The following is a 22166-nucleotide window of genomic DNA, read 5'->3' as shown; positions in this document are numbered from 1 at the left end:
CTTAGATATTATAAAAACATCGATAAAGCTTTTACTTATATGAATTTAAATACGTGAAATAATCTCTTTAAGTTTCAAATAGTATAAAAAGGGATTCAAGTAGCATAAATGACTCTTTTGTAATATTTAATACTTGATAAATGGAGGTCAACTATTAATATAAGATTATTATTAAATATAATCTATTCGTTCAGTTTAGTTTTATACAATTTTCCAAAATATATGTTTATAAATTCAATTACATAATAGATTACAAGCAGCTATTTTGGCAGACGAAAGATTGAATTTGTTGAACGAGATGATTGCTGATATGAGATTAATTAAAATGTACACTTGGGAATTGCCATATGCTGCATTAATAGAAAAAATCAGACTGTAAGTACAATTAAATGCAGTAAAACCTGTGTAAAACGGAATCTGAATAAGACGAATGCCTCAAAAATAAATTTTTCAAAAGCACGTTTAAAAAAACACATTGTTCGAAATATAAATTTCACAAACTGCATAAAAATATTGAATAATATTCGATTCCGGTTTGCACAGATTTTAATATAATTTCTATATGCTAATGTGTTAATCTTTAAATAAATATTTTCAGAGTTCTGTGATTATCATTGTTTAATTGTTTATATTTTAGGAAAGAAATGAAAATAATTCGAATGTTTTTATATGTAAGCGGTATATCATACATATTGGCGTATCCTATATCAAAATTATTTATTCTCCTGTCATTTGTCGCAATTTTATTAAATGGTGGAGAATTAAATTCCAAAATTGCGTTCGTCACAATGCTTTATTCCCTGTACGTTTTCAACAGCATTTTTACTCTATTTTCTCATGGAATGAGTTTTTTTGCAGAAATATTGGTTTCATTGAAGAGGATACAGGTAATAAACAGTTTCATATCTATTCCTTTGAAATTTAACTACTGTAATACTAATTTAAAAATTATTCGAGAATGACAATATTTAATTAGTAATATTACTGTAATTGAAAATAACAAATGTTAACATTTGTCAATAACAAAAGTTGAATAACTCCGCAACATAAGCAGGAAAAGTATACTGAATAAAGAACATTTTGTGGTAAATTATAAAATAATCTGAAAACCTTATCCACGCGAATATGATAAGGTCTTAGATACGAAGAATTAATTTAGCCTAAATAATGTTTGAATTTTAGGTTCCACTTGTAAATTAAATCGTTTTATCTTCGATTTTCACCATATATTGTAGAAAACTGTATTCTGAGAATGAGTTCGAATTTCTTCACATTAACGAATGCCACGTTGAAATGACATTCTGATCAATATAAGTTTTCATGAGTAAAAGTCTTTGCTGTAATTAGTTATAGTTGGAATTGAATACTTTTAAGTATTAATAATTTTCAAGATTTGAATAAGTTTTTAAAAACTGAATTTTCATAAATAAGCAAGAAATAAAATTAGTTGAATACAATGAAAATAAGGTTACACAGAAATGTCAGCTTGCTTTGTATGCAAAAGTTTGTAACTAAGCAACACGCAATATTTAAGAAAATTTACGAAAATTATTCGAAAAATTAGATCAAAATATCTTTATATCACTATAACTGCTATGCGATTAGAATTTCCCGTTTGAATACTAACAGACTAACTTACTGTTTACGTTTTTGTTTTTGTGTTTTTTTTTTTTTTTTTTGTTAAACTCTGTTTCTTTTTTCAGTAATAAAACAGGTGATTTTATGCTTATACTGTGGCCAAGGCATTATATAAATGATCTGAAAGGAAAGGTTATTATTGATGCAGTGTTTTCTATAGCCTACTTCATAGATAAATATTTGATATTAATTAGGTTGGGTTTCCCAGAATGATATGCAGATATTTAAATACACTATGGCAGTTCCATTGATAGAAAAGATTAGTTTTTTTTTTAATTTTTACACTATGCATGCTGAATGTTATTTGACCCTATAAGCTTATACGGATTATATCCGAAGACTTCTACTATTCAATTTCTGAGCACAAGGTGCACTGACCAATAGCAAACGTGTTTATTTGGAGAAAAATTTAAAAATTAACTTCCAAACTTAATATCATACTAAATCATTTGATTACTTCTTTATTGATAAGATATTTGTGAAAATCCGAACAGGAAGTGCATATAGTATCATTAGTTGTAGTTGTTTTGTGTCTGTTAATATCAGTGCTTGTTGCTAAACTATCCTGACAGATTACGTGATTTTCATTAATGTTAGATGTTTCTGTCTGTTGTTGTATTTGATCAGCAACCTGTTGATTGTGGGACAAGGTTGTTGTGTATAATTTTTTTTTATCAACACTCCTTTGTTCGGCGACAGTGAATTGAGGATATTGTTGTGCCAATCTATGGAGTTGTTGTCCATTCCATGCATTGGCATGGTTTTCCAATTTTTGTGGTCTGTTTATGCATTGCCACAGAAACACCAGGTGTAGGTTGGTTCCTTTCATCTGTTCAGGGCATTGCATTAGCCATGCTTGGGCTGGCGCTGCTTTTGCAATCGGTAACCAAAGGAGACTGTGGCTTATTTTCGAACGTGAGCCTTTGCCTAACGCGATCCATGTTGATCCCGGCTATGTCTGAGCCGATATCACACTTACATCTTGCCATGATAAATATCTTCAGAGAATGTAATTGTGGTCACTCTTAGATTTATTACACTCCATATACCTTACTGGCATGGGTATTTATACCAGTCGCACGTGCTGCAGCCCGTATTGCTCTGTGGATCAGTAAAGTTACTGGAATCTCCCACCAAAATAAGGTAGTGACTACGGGAGAGTTGTCGTTATTATTATTGTTATCAATCCATCTCGATTATATTATAAGATTTACTTAAGCTGTTTAAATTTTTTAAATATATACAGTATTTGATTATAGTGTTCCATAAGTTTGAAGAGGAAGGGTAAGACGAAACGGAAATGGGCTACGTCAGTCTGTAAAAGTAGATTAAAAAGTTTATTGAGTTAAATATATTTTATACAATTCGGCGTTAAGTTTATTCAATAAAGACATTGAGACCCGGGCCCAAACAAATAAAGTTTAGCCAACTGCGAATTGAATACTAGTAAAAAATATTGAGCTATGTGTATTTCTGTTAAGTACAGATTCAAAATTATTCCAGATTATTTACTCTCTGACGTACGGATATTTTCAGTCAAGTTATCTACTGATAATTTAATGACAGTTCAGGATCAAATATTAAGTTGAAGTTGTATGGGTTGGATATAGCAATTTTAATATTTTCAGCATAGGCATTAATGAATGAGGAGGAAATAAGTAATAAAAATTTATCAATGTAAGCGTGATGGGGAAGTTAATAAGCATCAAAATGATATTAAGTGTGCAAACTAATTTTCAATTTTCTGACAATACACTCTTTGTTTATTATAGAATACTGTAGTTTAGCATAAGAAAGACTTTCTATAACATGTATTTGAATACTACAACATTTAGTTAAAATTTTTTGTATGGCTTTTCATAAAACCTGTTAAAGATATTTTTTTTATGTATGACAGAAGCATTTTTACAATACAAATTAACTCAATTGTGCTGTATTTCTTTGATATAGGTTATAAATTTAGAAAAAGTTGCTCAAACCAAATAAATGTTTATATCGTGCTTTACACAGGTTTTTGCATTTCCTTTCTCTGTGAGAAATCGCGTTTATATATGACTCAGATGAAAACGATATATTCAATTCTATGAAATCTGTGTAGCATACGTATAATGAAACAACTTTACAAGTAAAAGAACTGAAATGCATCGGTCATTCAACTATTGTTATTCAAAACAAAATCTGGAAATATTTAGAGTAACTTAAAAAACAAGTTGATAATATTTGTATTTGAACGTTTATGAAACACCTAATAATCATTATTTTACAAAAGTAGTAAACATTTTTAGTCATTTTGTTCTGGCCTCTTTTGTTATATACATTAACGTTTTAGCCAGACCAAAGCTTGGGACAACCGAGTAGTTCGACACAAGGCTAGACATTATTGAAACAGATCGTGTGTTAAAAAATACTTTAGTTTTTTTAATGACTCCAAGTTTATTTTAAATCCCAGGAGTGGTAGCTCAGCACCTTATCCGCGTATTTTGTCGTGTACAAACTTTCATTAATATAAACAACATTTTCGGAATTTTAATTTAGGGTTTCCTACTCCTTCATGAAAAAGAGAATAATGCTGTCAAAACTGTAGAAAAAGAAGATAATTTAAAGGAAATACTCATGGATACTGTCACAGCTGCATGGAAAAAAGTAAGACCTTAATTTAAATTTAAGTTTTACAATGATAATAACAACTTTTGCGATTCGTTTAATTCGATAATTTTAAACTACTGTAAGCATTTTCGCGTAAAATGATTGATCGCCGCTGGATGTTCTGTTTTTTGAATCTATGTAATTTTAAATTAATGAAACAGTTAGCGATATCCATTAAAATTTTAACCAAAACAACAGTCATTTTGATTTACCAGTAGATAAGTGAATCACACTTTGTAGTGTAATTCACTTTTTTTTTAACTCTGTCCGCCCTGTGGGCACTAAGAGGGCCTCTTTTTGCAAGCCCATTATGGGTTCGGCCAAGCCCACAATGGGGCTGCCGGGTGGTGAGGGACAGAGCCCGTTATATCCGAACGGACCACCCCCCGAAAAAATCCTGTGGATTTTTCGACCCGTTCGGATTCGAACCCGGGTCCCGCAGAGCGCTAGGCCGCCACCTTGACCGCCCGGCCATCCGGCCGCAGTGTTATTCACTTATACTGGTAGCTAGTGTCGGAATGATACTCGACCGATGAGTTGGACACGTGGAGTTTCTCCGGGTTTTATTTACGTGTGTAACTTCTAAAGTGTAAAAGCCTTTATCACAGAAAGTCATTTTAGAAGGCATTGCTATGTTTGTAGATTACTCTTGTGTTACTTTTTTATCAGGTAAATTCATTTTTAAAAAAATATTTTTTCTGATACGGATCTTGCTTGTTTTCAGTAGCATTTCAAACTAACTGGCATACAAGCTAAAATGTTTGTATCTTTTGTTCACAGGTACTTTTCATAAATTTTTAAATTCTTATAATATTACAAAATACTGCATGCATTGCAACCTATGTATAACTATAAAGTTTAATGTAATTTGTATTTTAAATATTTGTAAATATATTGTTGTTTCGTAAATAAGGATGAACAAGGTTTGCAGAAACAAAATTTAAGTAACTTTATTAAATTAATCGATGATGCAATTTCAATTGTGATAATAATGTACGACATAAATTATATTAATGTAATTTTTCACCAAAATATACCGTAGAATCCTGCACCTAATTACACATGGTCGTAATGTTCCTGTTTTGATTGTTTCTGAATGGTATGTAAAATTTATGTTGAGTTTACATTGTGTCGAATTTATAAATAACCATAATTCGATAACTAATTTTACGGCAATTAACTTTACTACAATAGCAAGTGTACACGTGACCTGATATAAAACAACCAATATTGTAAATTTTCCAAACATTGTGGTTTGAAACATTTCAAGTGGAAATGCTTGCTGACCAGGTCTATGATATTAGTTTATAATAGTAAGAAATCGAATTGCCTACTAGTGGCCGAGTGGACACCGTCTCATAGTGACAGTGATCAAATCCTAAACACTGTGAGTTCGGTTTTTGGTTCGTGCCGCGATAAAACAGGTTAGTAGCTTCGAATTTCTGGGTTTTCTCCTTGCAAATAACGCCTAAATAGAAGCCATCTTCCCAAGAAATTAATACCTGGAAAGCCTTCTATCCATCCTTTGTGTATCCTTTGCCGTCTTCTATAAGGTCAGCTCTTTCATCGCCTTGCGATCTACCTCATCTCCCGTCTCGCTTCCCTTCGGAGTAAAAGCGAATACAATACACTCTTCTATACCCAGGAACAGGAAAATCGAATCGCAAAGGACAATATTTGCAAGCTATCAAAATATAAAGTAAGAAAACTTCTTAATAAAAAATGTAGTTTTCAAGGACAAGAAGACGACTATTCTTGTTAAATGTATATTTGTTTAGTTTTCTCTCTATTTCCGCTATTCTCCTGTTGGAATGTTCTCAAGTGGACTGTAGACATTGACGTGGCATTGATATTTAATGTAGCAAGTGACATGGTATAATATATACAAAGAGGTGTATCGCTGATTGTATGCGAAAAAATTGTTTTTCCAATCAGTGTTTAGTTGGAACCTAAATTTTCGACATTCCTCGATAGTTGTAAGCGATGCCCGATCAGATTACAAATATGCTTAACAGGAGAGAGATCTGGAGTTCTGGCTGGCCAACAAACGATATTGCAAGACATTCACTTGAATGGCATGCCGTGTGTGGCTGGACATTGTCTTTATTGAACAATATACTATCTTGTGTGCTGAAAAAAACATGTCTCGGAATGTCGTCAACGTATCGCTATGTTGTTAGGTTGCCGTGTATTTCTACTAAAGTATTTTGCTATCAAAAGAAATGACACCTCGATCCATCGGTCCATAAGTATATGGCTCAAAAACAAGTAACTGTTGTTTTAATTTGTAGAATTCGAAAGTAAAAGCCAGAGTCCATAATAGCTAGAATTTCTCGATACACGCCTATGCGGGTTGCCAAGAAATAGATCAGAATAAGACTGAATCTTCACTGAATACGATTCATTTTCAATCAGAACAATTCTATAATAATCCAGCCCTATACCACTGCAATTTTTATTGACAATGGCTACGGGTCAGTGACGTCTGGCATATTGGGCATCGTGAGCATAGATATCGATGATATAATTGCCTAGGAATAATCTTGATTGTCACTTTAGTATTGGTCACATGTTACCGTCGTTTGCAAAAGTTTAAGACCACTAGTTGTTTTCCAGTGTTTTACGCATTTCATCATTTGCATATATTATTACACCATTTCGTGTGTTGATTGCATCAGATGCATTCCGCTGGTATGAATAAATGTGTATGTGCGCATTATCGGCAGATATTGACTCAAATTTTGCGTAGATAGTGCTGTACTGAAATTATTAAAATGGGTAAGAAACCTTTACTCACTGTTGATATAAAGACATAAAAAATTTTGACCTTGCATAAAGTCGGTTTTTCTGAACCTCAAATAAGTTCTAGAGTAAACGAACAAAACACTTGTTTATCAAGCTATCAGTAAATTTTAAAAAAATGTCGAGAATTCACTGATCGAATAAAGAGTGGTCACCTGAAAATTACCTCTTCACATGATGACCATGTGATAAAAAAACTCTTTGTACGATCACCAAGAAGATTATCAATAAAATTCCATTAGATCTGCTTTTTCTGTGTCGTCTTAAACTTTTTCAAACGACTGTATATAGTTGATAGTAATGACTTTGGTGCTGTTACAGCTGCTCGAATAATAGTTCTATCGTTCTATTCTATCGCCTCTCTAGAAAAGCCGTTGCCCGCTTTTCTCTGGACTTGGTCATGCATAAGAGCATTGTCTAATTGCAGCGTCACTCCGACCCAAATGATCGGCGATATGTAGATTTGTCCAATTACTTTTTTTCAGTCTGAGAAGTCTTCTTTCAATATCAGTTATATACAGTAGTTGTACTGAGCATGAGTTCGATGGCGAATCATTGTTCACAAACTCTGACAATCAGCATAATCAGACAACAGTAGAAGTTGTTTATTAGATTCGGATATGTATAGCCAGTCCATTTTGAATCTTAATTGTAATTCCAGAGAAAATAATTCGATTACTTTATAATAGTATTTTTGTTGCTCAGTATTGCGTTATATTACCACAAATTTTAATCTGTTGGGTGTGTCAAGTGTCACAAACAAGTTCAGAGAATGTTTTGATTGGAGAAATTCCTACCACGTGATATTCTCAACTTGTTGGTGTTACAACTCACATAACACAAAAACTACTTCATTAAACGGTGACTGAAAAATTTTGGATGATCGACTTCATTTTACAGGTTGTCAGGTTATTAATATGTTACGGGACATTCAATTGACGTACGATATATATTGTACAAAAATTCATTTTAAAAAAAATAAACTGATTTTAAATTTGATAACATCTATCATGATTTAATTATTAGTATATAATTATTTTTGATTTATAACGTTTAAGATTAGTTTTGCTTGTTTGTTGTTTTAAAAGGGAACTGAACCAACGTTGAATGGGATATCTTTAAATATGCAATCTGGAGAATTATTACTTGTTGTCGGTCATGTTGGATCAGGAAAGGTAAATACCTTGATTTTTCAATTTATTTTAAATTAATCACATGCTTTACGATTTAACGATCTTTTGAAAAATTACAAAAAACGTAACCATTTATCAGTTTATAATACAAAGACTTCAAATTTTAATACTTGATTTTGTTATTTAAGATATTTTGTCCTTTTTTGATTTTAGTTTTATTTGATTTGAATTCATGAGCATAGAAAATATATGTTTTGTGCAGTTTTCAGGCAAAATGGCAGGTTTTATATATAACGTGTCAGAATAGAAAAATCGTCACTTAATTCTTTGTATTTGACTTACTTAACTGGTTGTGTGCATAGTCCGTTATAAAATCGTTCATTTTTGCTGTTATGCATTAAAATAAACTGACTGAATGAAAGAAAAATATGATATACAATCGGATTATAGACGTTTATAATTACGTGTTCGAGTCATTGCTTATCTAACATTTCCAACTAAATATAAATATTTATTTAAAAATATAAATAAAACATTCTTTATTACTTTTCTTCGTCATGAAATGGATAAATTATTCCAAATCTACAAGTTATTCTTATTGTATATTTTCCAAGAAGTATTAATTTATAACAACTGATTTTAAAAATTTTTGCACAACATTGTGCATTTATAACTGAATTTTCTTTATTATTAATTTTTGTACATTCCTATACGAAAGTTTATTGTAGATAAAATTCTATTGATTCACATACCTTTGTTTCCTTATTATACAGTTAATTCTATAAGTATCTACTGGGACAATCCTATTAGTAGGAATTTATTTTACAAGTTCCTGGTTTTGCACATTGCCGAAAACTTATTCGGGAAAACAAACAGGCTGTTTTTCACCTGTTTCACCTGTATACACTCAGCCGATTGCAAAAACAAAGTTTACGTTAAACGACGTTAGCTGGCTGGACTGCCATCTAAAATGCGTTGCAAAGTCTACGATCGTCTATTTTTAACGCCGTATAAACGAATTACGGCAACAAAATGTTGGCTCTTACTTTTTTCGCTCCTACTCCCCTCTCTCAGAAGTCGTTTATCTAATCATTTCATTCGTTTATGACGCCAGAAAATTGGCGACAAACAATGTATTTAAATCATGCCAGAATTTTTCCGAAAAAGATTAATATAAGAAAAAGAATAAAGTGTCCTCGAGGAAAAGTTAGAAAAAATTATTTTGCAGTTGAGGAAGTAGGTTACGTTACAACAATCGTATTTCGGGGATGAAAAAAATCGCACGGTAGATTATAAAAAACGAATTTTCTTCGCTGTTTTCTTGTCGATTTGCTCGCAGCGAAACCTCATTCTTATTATAAACGCCTCTATCAATATACAAAATGCTTTTTACATTTATTTAATGATAGTTTGATAGATACCTGCATACAGTACAGACATGAATTCGGATAAGATCACTGGCTAACCTCTGGAAGCTTCCAGTGGAAAAAAATTGTATTGTTGTCAACTGTTGTTCAGTAGTTAATAGCAATCTTCTTCTATTTAGATGGATGCTTAATTTCGTCGTCAATACGATTTTATGAGAATCAAAATTTAGGGGGTTAAAGAAATTAGCGATAAAAAGAACGACTTAATTTCAGTTTTAAAATATTTCATAACTTTGACAAATTTTTCGAACAACGGATGTCAATACTTTCGATTTTGATAGGAACTTCATTTCCTTTCTTACGATGACTAGTAAGTTGAATTATAAGCGGTCGCACACAGGATTTTTCCGTCTGTTTAACAGTCGACCTGTATAAAAGGGGAAGATTTTTCTCCATTCGGGGTAGACGTTGAGGAAAAGTACCTGACGTCATAAGATAGATTCGCCGTAGCTGACAAAACTATTCAACGTTCTACCATACGAATGGCGCCATACAACACTTAACGACCATACAAATTCAACAGGTTTAATACAAGATACAGAAGAAAGGTGTTAAGGTAGTATGTTAAACTAATATATTGTAAACTCTCCGCGAAATAGATAAAATTAAGGTTTAGTGTGTAAGGTAGATAGTTTCTCTGATACATCGATAATACTTCCATTTATTTGCATTCTCGTAGTAGTTGTATTTTATTTGATCATTTGTATATTATTCTTTTTATCCGTTTATTCGTTATATTACATTTATTGTTTATTTGTTAACAATGATCTCATTCATATCGATGCACTCCCACTTACACAAACGTAAGTCCTTCTAAAATTCGGATCCCTTTTTACTCCTATCTGTACGCGTGTTAATCCCCGTTAAAATACGATTAACTGGTGACAACATCCTGACAGAAGATGCAATTGTGAAATCATAGTCTCCACATTTATACTAGCAACGTAAGTCTTCCACTATTTAGTAGTAGAGCCATCCTTTTTGACAAACAGAGGACTAGTTTAACAACTGGTAGCCGAGTAAGCGTTATACAAATCATAACTGTATTCTATATTCCCGGCCAACCTCACAATTTAAAATACGAACCCAAATTAAAAAAATCTGTATCCAATTCGAAATTCGTTTTCGGAATATATTTCTAAATAATTATTCTGATCTCGATCTCCTTCTCTCTTCGTAATTGTTGAGATGAGTAATTTTCTTGATTCGTATCGTTTACAATATTTATTACATGAAAAATATTCATTGTAACATAAACTTTGCCACCAACAAATGAATATGGCGACTTCTACTCAAATAAAATAGCTATCAAGGAAGTACAAAAATTAGAACAAATAAATTGTTTCTAATCTGTGTTAAACTGTGGCAAGCGAGATATACCGTCTCTGCACAGAAAGATTTCTGAACCGCGGTCTACACGATCTCTAAACTGCCATCTGTGAGAATGAGGACGATGCTTTTATTTTTTCACTAACTGCGTAGTTAGTGAGAGTGACTTTCGTCGTCCGAAGGTCATCGACGAAGGACCACGATGTCACGTGACCCCCATACGTATAAGCGACCGGACGCTAAAAATAACCAAATAAGGAGTTTTCTACGGCGAGGGAGACTGTCATAAATCTGGAGAACTGTCAAAAGAGTAGCAGATTTTCCCACGCTAAAGAGTATATAAAGGGGTCGGATTTTCTACTCGGGGCTGAGCCAGGGTGCTTAAGCCGAAGAAACTCCTCTGCAAACCTCAAGAGCGATCTAAGAAGCTCATAATTGCCGCTCCATGAAAGTTAAAGGACTTTGCTTATTTTCTATTCTCTCCATATACGACCGAATTACTCCTCGAAGAGATTAACAGAAGAAACCTCCGAGCAAACTTCACAAGGAAGAACTCTACATATTGGGAGCGACGGAGCATACACCGTAGAAGGACATCGCTCCACATAGCCTTCAAAGGAACCTCGGAATAGAAGACGATCACAGGGTGTTTTATTAACGCCCTATAATTGGAGAACGTTGCCTTCGAGGTAAACCCTTGCATTATTATTTATCTCTCTCTAACGCGAGCTCTCTCTCTCGGATTTTAGCGTTAGGTTAAAATAGTTTTTTTAGAATATCTATTTATACCTTGATACGCGTATGTTGTATTTAAATTCTTTGTGTAAATTTTCATAGTTGTTTATTAAATGTGTTCGTTAATTTTAACCCGTGTAGTCTTTTGGACACCTGGTCACGACTTCCAACTCCTCCCCACTCATATTTTTAGCCCTCCTATAGCCATCCGACAACCGAGAGCGGGTCTTCCCGACCCGTGCAGATTAAGCGGTCATTTGGGTTCGACCCGGTGACCCCCTGCTACTCACACATCAATGTTTAAACATAATCTCTGCAATCGGCTAACTGTGTTTGTGTTTCAGACCTTTTGGTACGTCATGAGTAGGTTTACAGCCAGTAGGTGCTAAAACAAGATTTTATAAAATTACAAAAATAACTTGCAGATGAAAGACCAAGTGGTCCGAATCACAAACGTAATGTGTACAGGTGAAACAAATGAAAAATAAGAATTGTTTTTTTTAATCAGTTTTCTTAATTCATAGAACCCACACAACAGTATAATACGTCCTCCTACTAATAAGATGAATCCCAGAGACACTTATATAAAAAAATTTTATTGATTAATTTATTAATAAATGTAATTTGTCAGTTTTTCTTATGAATTGGAAAAATATGTTTTATCATCCATTGCATTATATGTGCTGATAAGGTAAAGCAATTGATAATTAAAATAATATCCTTATAATAATACGTAAATATTTCTAAAATATTTATGTAATTATATTATTTATGCAAAACATTTCGTATCAAATAATTAAATGACATTAATTTCGTCAGACATCTTTACTAATGTCCGTGTTGGGAGAGATTCCAATTACTTCTGGTGAAGTGTCTGTGAAAGGAAAGATCTCGTATGCTTCTCAAGAAGCTTGGGTATTCAACGCAACTGTCAGAGAAAATATCTTGTTCGGAGAAGAATATCACGAAGACAAATATAAAAAAGTCTTGCATATTACTGCGTTAGAAAAGGTAAAATAATTTCTGCATTTATTATTAAAACTTTTGCATACTTACGTCGGTTCTAGACGAAAATTTGTTTATAAACTGCAAGGTGATACGAAAATGATCTGTTATGTATCACAATACGATTACGTTACAAGCCAATTGTATCTCGTTTTTTTCTTAGAAACATGCCATGGTTTATGAAGTTAAATTATTAGAAAGTACAAATGATGTATTTAGATTTATATTGTAATGGGTTTTTGTTAAACATCTATAAAGTAGCAATGTTAAATACATTAATTATTTTAACAGTGCAATACGTGTATTATTTAAGGTTAATAGTGCAATATGTAGTATAATAGCAGTAGTAGTCTTTTCAATGCTAAATAGCATACTGAGACAGCAATTATCTTCCATCGATTTCGATCATAGGTGAGGGCTTCCGCTTCCTCCCAGGTCATATTGAGCATCTTGTAATCTTGAAAAAAGTTTACGCTAAGTATACCTGGAGTGTTCTCGTGGTCGTTTGGCATTATGGGAACCTATATCATGGCTGTATTAGGGAACCTATTGGTCTCCAAAGAAGAAATGTGGTCAGCCAGAAAGATTTTTCTATGGGCGACAAAGTTATGAAGTTTTCACATCCCACTCCAAAGAACCTGTTCATTGATGATGTGATCTAAATATCAATTAACTTCACGTCATTTATCCTGATGCCAATTTTGTGTCCATTCTGACCCAATGCTTGTTGTAGCATTGTCTCACTTTCCTCAAACAAGGCGATATCGTCAGCAAAAACCAAATTTATCAGACATTCCTGGTCAGACCACTCGATGCCAGCCCCAATGCGCGGACCGGACTCTTCTTCCAGCCGCATGACATAATCAAGGGCGATGAGGAAAAGCAAAAGGAACAGGACACTACCCTGCCTAACTCCTGTCATAATTTAAAAGAAGTATGTTTGACCACCTTCAATTTCTGCATTCAAGTTGTTGCCTCAAAACCTTCAGTTTTGACGCAACAACTTGAATGCAGTTATAAACCTTGGAAATGATGAAAATGTTTTTCGGTACACCATATAGTTGCAGGATCTGTTAGAGGGACTAGTAGTGAACACTATCAAAAGCCATCGTGAAATCAATGAAATTGATGGCAAACGAGTGTCAATACTCAATGCATTGTTGGATGATATTTCCAAGGTAGAAGATCTGATGCTGAATGATCTTCTGCAGCAAAACCCAACTGGATACTCTTTGAATCGTTGATCGAGGGAAATCCTTAGGCGTCGAAAGAGGACCACACAAAATGCCTTTCCAGGCACAGAAAGAAGGCTAATATCTTGCGAGTTGGTACACCTGGAGATATCTCCTCTTTCAGGAATTTAGACTATAACGATCCTCTGGGACCTCCCCAAAATACCAGTCCCTGTTAAACAATAACGATAACTTTTCCAACATGATTTGCCCTTCATGCTACGAAACCTCAGCCATAATTTTGTCAGAATCGGCTGCACTGCTATTTAGACTCTTAATCGCAAGAACTACTTTCTGAAGGGTAATATCACCAGTGTCCATCTGAAGCTCACCCTGTGTATCCTCAATATCGAAATAAAGTATGATGGTCGGTTCCGCATGATTAAATGTTTTCCGAAAATCTTCTATCCACCTGTTGTTCTGCTCATCTTGGGCTATCAGAAGAGTCCCGTTTTTATGTTTTATTAGAATGCTGAGTTATTTTTCATCCCAGTCAGTTCATTGACTATGCGGTACAGAGTCTTTGAGTCATTTCAGTCAGAAACCTCCTGCGCTTGACCACCCATTCGTTCTAACCATTCTTTCTTGCCTTTCTGACAGCTTTTCTTTACAGGTCTAACTAACTCGGTGAATCTTTGGCTTTTTTCCTCCATCTCACTCATTGTTTTAGAGTGTTAAAGCTTTGCATCTTTTCTTTTATTAATCAACATCGACGAGCGATCTTAGATCTACTGATCCTTTTTACGTCCTCGACATCTTCCAATGATGTTGGATGCACTCCATGGTAATGTCTCTGAGGTTTTTCCAGAGATCTATGTAGTATATCTGTTACCTCTCGATGAAGGGGAAAAAATTGTGCATCTCCGGAGTAAATGCTTCAGCGATGATTACATCATTTAATAATTGGATCATAATTTTTCTCTCGCTGAATGTCCTTTATAATGAACTGCTTTTGATTACAATGTTTGAGCTTAACTTGGTCATGGTAATATCCAATATCTACACTTCTGTAAATCCTCACATCGTGCAATGATGTCTTCAAACATTTACTAATACAAATAAAGTTTATCTCATTAATACAGCTCTGTCTGGTGACAGCCAGCTTTCTTTATGGAAAAGCCGATGCTAGACGTAAATGTACCCAACACATAACCTGGAATGTTAACAAATGACGTTAGCCTTTCTCCATTGTCACTCATATAAACAGAGATGCATGAGCACCAATTACACTCTCAAGTCTTTGACGATTGCCGCCCAATTGGGCATTTAAGTCCTCGATCAGTACCCTCAAGTCATGATTTCGGATACTGTTAAAGACGTCTTGGAGCTGCTTATCAAATTCATCTTTTATTGTGTCTTTCACATCGTTGGTTGGCGCATAAACTTTCACCACAGTCGCTTTGGTGTTTTTATAGATAAAGCGAACGGTAATAATACTATTACAGAAGGGCCTCCATCCAAAGAGTGCTTATGTCATTCGTTTACTCAAAATAAGACTTACTACACGTTCGTGCAACTCTACACAGTCCATGTGCAGAAGGTCTGCCATCACTACTGATTCAACCGTTTGTTGTTCATCTAATCTCACTGACGCCAAGTATATCAAACCAATTTTCATCAAATGGCCGTAGTAGCTGAGCGAGTCTTCCACTCTGGTAGTAAACACACTTCCCGTTTCAATTTTCGTAATATTTCTGGCGGAAAAGATCGCATCGGACACCGTTTGCCGGTTTCGTCCGACGCTGTCATATTACTTCGAGGCAAACTGCCGCTCATTCGATAGAAATTTTTGTACAGTATTTGGAAATTACTGTAATAGCAAATTTTCGGTTCATTTCATTATGAGCGGGCAATTCGTCAAAGTGGAAAAGTGAGCAGTTTTGAGTAGGTTTTGATTTTAATACACTCCTTGCCATAAGATTTCGCTTACCAAGTTGTTGTCATATCGACACAAAATATGGTATGCGGATAAATTCCAAAAACATATGAAAAGTATTACACGTATAGCATGATAGTATATTGTGTAATGCTAGCAGAGATCGTTAAAATGTATTCTTTTATCATATAGAAGAAGTGCAAATGCATCCTGTCTGTACTTCTCATGTCGAAAAAACTCTGTATCACTAGAACAGCTTTTACGTCACACTTGAAGACTATTTGAACAACTAACCGAGTTTGAGAAAAAAAATCATAGTGGGAAAAAAAGTCAGATGGTCAACTTGACGAATCGCCCGTCATCCAAACCGTTCAAAAAACACTGAAAATTTGTTAAGACCAGTAAATAAGAGAGAGCAGGTACACAGAGCACCCATGCTCAAGATACCTTCACAGACCACTAGTCTGAGAGGACCCCGGTCCGAAGACAAACACATTTGCAGCTAACCAGTCTGTTGTCCACCATCCGGGCACGGGTGGCACCATTATTACAGGGCCCTGCTTCTCGTAGTACCATTTCGAGGCCCCAGGTTAAGAAACATTTGGTATTACAGCCGCTATGACATAAAATAAAATTGAAACCATCCTACTGGTCGTCTACTGCAATGAATTTACATTCAATTTTAGCACTGACGACGGCCGTGTTTATGTCTGCAGGTCATGTTTGGAACTCCTTAATCCTGCCTACATTTTGTGCAGCACATTGCCCCACAACTGGTATGATACTCTGTGGTGTCACGACAGCCAGCCAATTCTAGTAGCGATTCAAAAGACCATCACAGCCCTGCAGTATGTTTGTGACATCCTGCAGCCACATTGTTGTCTCTTAGGACAGGGCTCCCAAGAGCCATTTACCAACAGTAAAATTTTCGAACACACACCCGGCAATAGTGTCAGTGGACTGCTTTTGCCATATTCCACACTTTCCTGCCATGAGCGATCCCGTGATTTGTCACTGATTGAACATCTCTAGAATCTAATGAAATGCAATATTAAAGTGTGCAGGAATTTGATGAAATGAGAAAATTATTTGCAAGAAATATGGACCGAGATACCGCCAAACACACAGCACTCGTAAGCCTATATGCCTGCCTGCATGACATGGTGTATTCAGGCTAGAGGTGGCCTAACAGTGTACTTACTATAATATTTTTTTCGTTTGTTCGTTTTCCTACAATAAATGTTTCTTTTGCTTTCATTTTGTACTCATTTACTTATATCTCTATTGCATTCACAACGTACAATATCATTCCATTTTGACAACTCCTTGCTGCGCTAACTTCTATGGAAACGAGTGTATGTTAATGACATTTTGTAAAACTTGTAATTAGCGAGGTTGAGGCCGAAGTTTTAAACGTAAAAACGTGTACGTCGGGCGTTATGCGCCGCTTTCCTGTATAAGCCTACAAGTTTGACAACGGTGTTTGTATAGTCAACGGAATCACGCTCGACATTCCAAACACCATTCTAGGCTAACAAGAAAGCGGCGCTGAACGTCTGACGAAAACGTTTTTGTGTTCGAAACTTCGGCCTCAACCTCGTTATTAATTTATATTTTCTAACGTTTCAATGAATTTCTTTATAAGGCATTTTTACTTTAAGTAGGGGACGCAATGCAAATTTTATTCAAACTAAACGTGATTTGTAAAGAAATTCATTTAAACGTCTAGCATTTATTTATTTATTTATCGTAGGATATTAGATTATTTCCGAAAGGAGATCAGACAATTGTAGGAGAACGAGGTGTCATAATGAGCGGTGGGCAAAAAGCAAGAATTAATTTAGCAAGGTAAGATCGATCTTTCTTAATTATTGTATTTCTAGGCGTACAAACATGAAAATACAATTTTAAAAGGAATAAGCCGGATGCACTGTAATAATATATACATTCTAAGAAAATCAGATTAATGCTTCTAAGTATACTGATTAATAAATTAATTATTATATCCTGGTGAAAACGTTCGTAAAAATTTCCATTTATTTAATGGGCTGAGAGAAATATTTTGGTCTGTTTAGTTTTTTCAACAATAATAGAAAATCCAGTGATTTCCTAGAAATTCTATACTAATTTCATGTAACATTGATAAAATTTTCTTGTACGTTTGATTGCAAAATATCAATAATTATCGCATACGTTTAAAGAAAAATGATTAATAAACAAAAGAGTTATATATTATTATCGAAAATAAAACTCCAACATTAATCTAAATATATTAAACTACTGACAACTATGTGCAATTGTTTGACATGCACATAGGTAACACAACAATTCAAAAAATCAAAAATGAATTAAAACCGAGCTTCAGAAAATTAACGGCTCACAGTGTTTTGAGATCAACAGACAATGTTTCTTTTATCAAAATTATACAACTTCGATTACAAGATGCGAGAAACAACTTAGAAAGAGGAGAAGGGTGGCAAAAATTAATCTACTCGGATGAGAAAAAGCGAAATCTTAGCAGATCTGATAGTTTTAACTATTATTGGGCCAACAAAAGACCAATACTAGGATATGGTGCGTTAAAAAAATATTATTTCAAAGGGGAATCACTTATAGATAGAGGAAGCAAAGTAGACAAAGGAAAGTATTAGTGTGAGAGGCCGGACTTGATAAAAATTTTATTCAAAAATTTTTCGAAAAAGAAAGATCGCTACGAATATGATTATATCCTATCCCACGGACATGCTTCCTTGTTCAAATGCAAAAATCAAATGCAAAAATCGCCGATGGACGTGGAGACCAATTTTTCCAAAAAACGACAAAAGTTGCAAGGGAAAGGACCCAAAATAACGGAAATGGTCTGACAACGCGACAGAGAGTTCGCCTGTCCTCGAGGGTTCGTCGTACGCTCGGATACACTTTGTCGCTGAAGCTCCTCCAATAGCCTAACAGTTAGGCTATCTGCCGATAACCGATGACCCCAAGTCCTAAGAAAAAGGACCCAAATCAAATCAAGAAAGTGATCTTCAGGTAAATACAACGCGTGAACGTTTGTAAACTTTTTTTCTCGCTTAAAGCATATGTGTAACAAGTTTATATAATCAATAAATAGGTATTATTTTTTATAATCGAATTCTAATATGCACTTTTTTGCTGAATCGGTCTCCACCCCGAGTCCAACCACTCACACGCCTAACTGCACGCGCGTAAAAGCGAATGTAACAGTTTTCGTGTCTATCCTCAAAAACTCGGTTGTGTCAGTTGTGACAAATCAGTCATTGCAGACTTTGCCGACGCAATGTCGACCCTTCGGTCGTGTGGATCCGAAGCATAAGCGGACGCTTCGCGCATTGTTACATTAGCAACAAAGATATAACACAAACACTACAATCGTTGAGAGAAATTGATTTAGTCTTAACTATAGCAGACAAAAGCATGCATTTGATTATTATGAAAAGAGAAACTATAACAAATATTTAGAAAAGAGGTTCCCAAAGTGGTCGATATAAGTGGCAATATTGAAGGGGGATCGATGAAACTACTAAAACACAAATTTTGAACCGAATATTGTTAATCTTGCGAAGGATCACCAAGCATATCCATCTCATTGACTGTCAGTTACAAAGATTATTATTAACATATAAAATAAATGCAAAATTATAATAAATATATTAAAAAAGTAATAGCTTTTATTTCTGCTTTTAACACACTTTTTGGTGGGTGTCTATGTGAGATTTCGAAAAACTGTAAGGGGCAGAGAATCAAAAAAGTTTTGTGACCCCTTGTTTTAAGGATTATATTGAACGAACCAACTGCGAATGGACTGATATTAAAATTTCTGAACACACTAAGAGAAGAGTTTAAAAACTGGAAGAGACAAGGTAGCCAAGGAATAGGGTTTGCCCAATAATTATCGGGACTGATTTTTTCTTTTCAATGGGAATGGATGGAACAGACTTTATGAGTGGAATCGGTGGTACGGGATGTCACATAAGCTACGAGAACCGGATCAATTGTCACCGATCCTTTGGAATGTGTAGATCGTGCCGAAAGTAGAAGTGTTTGTGCTCGCTTTGAAAGGAAAAATGCAGCAAAACATCGAGCAGCGTTTTGCCATTAAATTTTGCGTTGAATTGAACAAATTCGCTACCTGGTCTGCCGCGTTTGAAGAAAGATCGCCGATACCTGGATGCTCCATCACGACAATGAACCAGTCACACCTCACTAATTGTGAGAGAGACACCGCCCAAATGCAACGTTTGAACGCTTCTTCAACCACCGTGCAGTCCAGATTTGGCACCCTCGACTTCTTTTTATCTTTTCGGATCAAAAGGAGCCTGAAGAGATATCGTTTCGGAACGATTGAGGCAGTCCAAGCTGCTTTGACAAGATGCCTGAATAGCCTTGCGGTTGCCTACTTTCAGGGGGCAGATAATGATTGGATAAAGTACTGGCAGCGGTGTATTGATGCAGGAGGATCGTAACTTAAAGATTGTAAACTCACTGTACTTGTATCTTTAATAATAAATTTCATTTTATGACTTCAATCCCGTTACTTATGGACAAACCCTGTATTAACTTTCCTTAAAAAAAAAAGCCGGAATAAAAGAGCAGAAATGACAAGGTTTTTTTTCTTTGCAAAAATACTCAAGTTTCGTAAAGAAATAAGACTAGTAGAGGAAAAATATAGAAGCCCGATACATATAATTTAAAAGCGATTCCACAAATACATTACCACCAATCTTGAGATCAATACATTCGTTGCAGAGAACCAAGGAAAATTAGTAAGGGAATTTGTCTTAAGTATAATATAATATAAGGGAATATAATAAGGAAAGTATAATTTTGTTTCGCAGCATTAATTGAATTTATGCTTTAACAAAAACTGCGGAAATAGTTATTTACTCCACTGACATGACGCAATTCGCAAGATTATTATGTTTTGAATCATGTTATAGCTTTAACAACCAAATATAGAGACATAAGAAGAAAAAGTTTTTATGGTTACAACGTATCACGATTTTATGTAAAATAGTGTTTCGAAAATAAAAAAGAATGTTTTGAATAACTTGCAAGCAGATATTAATATATTTTAAAATATAAGTGGATGATGTATGTATAGTTTGAATATTAACAAAGGCATCACTGAATTTATAGATAAGTTTAACAATAAGAAAATAGGCTAACATTATAGACAGAACAAAAAAGCATACTGCAGCTACATTTTGTAAATATAAACATAGAATTTAATAACTGAAAGATAATCACAAGTGTGTACACAAAGCCAACACATAGCTGACTGTACATTCCATCCAATTCAAATGGCCGTTTTTAATACAAACTAGCAGGCATTCATCAGCAGAGCTTTTTTATATTGCGAACACTACGGTACTGTCTAAGATAACGCGAACTGAGAGCTCTGTACTAAAATGTGAAAAAACAAACATTTTTAAGTTTACACACTCCCCATCAATAGCTCTCAACGCTGAAAAGCTTGAAATATATAAAAGCAGGTTTAAAAATAAATGCATTATTGCAAGAAATGCGAACAGCTTAGTTGCAGCACAGAGATACATTCTACATAATAAGTTTGGAAAAAACTTCTAATTGCCTTCTTTTTATTATACAGTAGACCCCCCTATAACGCGGTAGATACGTTCCTCGTTATAAGAATTTCACGTTGTAGGAATCCTTAAATACATTAGTCAATCGCAGCTTGACACGTGTGAAGTTTACGGACTACGGCTGTTTGAAAGGTTTTCTTCCATAAAATTAATCAATTCTAGACTAATTTGACTCAACATTTCCAAAATACGTATAATTTTTTGAGAATAATACGTATAAACTAGGCCATAAACAAAAAATTGTAGGATTACTTACCGAGTGTTTACCGTTCGACGTCACCATTGCTTAAGCTTGTTTTCGTCGCGGAGCAGCGCACGAAACGGCGGACGCTATTTCTGATGTTACTTTTCTGCGAAAAATTCGTTGAACTTTGGAGACATCATTAATATAAATAATTTTAATCGCCGTTGGATAAAAAATGTTTCTTTTACAAAAAATGTATAAAATTACAGTACTGTATTAGACTTACTGTACCTAATTTACATACTATACAGACGATAATAAACTCAATTTACCCGCCTAAACTTTCTGTAGCGTGGCGCTAGACGGCGGAAAGTATATATATAGTTATAATAAAATTAAAATAAATTAAGTTAATATATAATTATATATACAGTACCTAATTTATATATAATTAATATATAATTATATGTACAGTACCTAATTTATATATAATTTTGTACAGACGATAGAGACGATAGAAATCTCTCCGTAGCGT

At 34.3% G+C, this 22166-nt stretch overlaps 1 protein-coding gene across 1 annotated transcript in view; it reads left to right on the top strand.

Annotated features, from left to right (window-relative positions):
• The window catches only part of LOC111621186 (multidrug resistance-associated protein 4-like), a 128857-nt gene that overhangs the window by 65187 nt on the left and 41504 nt on the right, over positions 1-22166 (top strand). Inside the window, exons 7-12 of the mRNA XM_023363267.1 lie at positions 250-378; positions 677-887; positions 4174-4281; positions 8175-8261; positions 12530-12721; positions 17577-17671. Of these exons, the coding sequence (XP_023219035.1) occupies positions 250-378; positions 677-887; positions 4174-4281; positions 8175-8261; positions 12530-12721; positions 17577-17671 (822 nt within the window). The remainder of the gene's footprint in view (positions 1-249; positions 379-676; positions 888-4173; positions 4282-8174; positions 8262-12529; positions 12722-17576; positions 17672-22166) is intronic.

Source organism: Centruroides sculpturatus, unplaced genomic scaffold (genome assembly GCF_000671375.1).
Source record: "Centruroides sculpturatus isolate CEXI.00-Female unplaced genomic scaffold, Cexi_2.0 scaffold132, whole genome shotgun sequence".
NCBI lineage: Eukaryota > Metazoa > Arthropoda > Arachnida > Scorpiones > Buthidae > Centruroides > Centruroides sculpturatus.
This window is presented reverse-complemented; position numbering and strand designations above follow the sequence as displayed.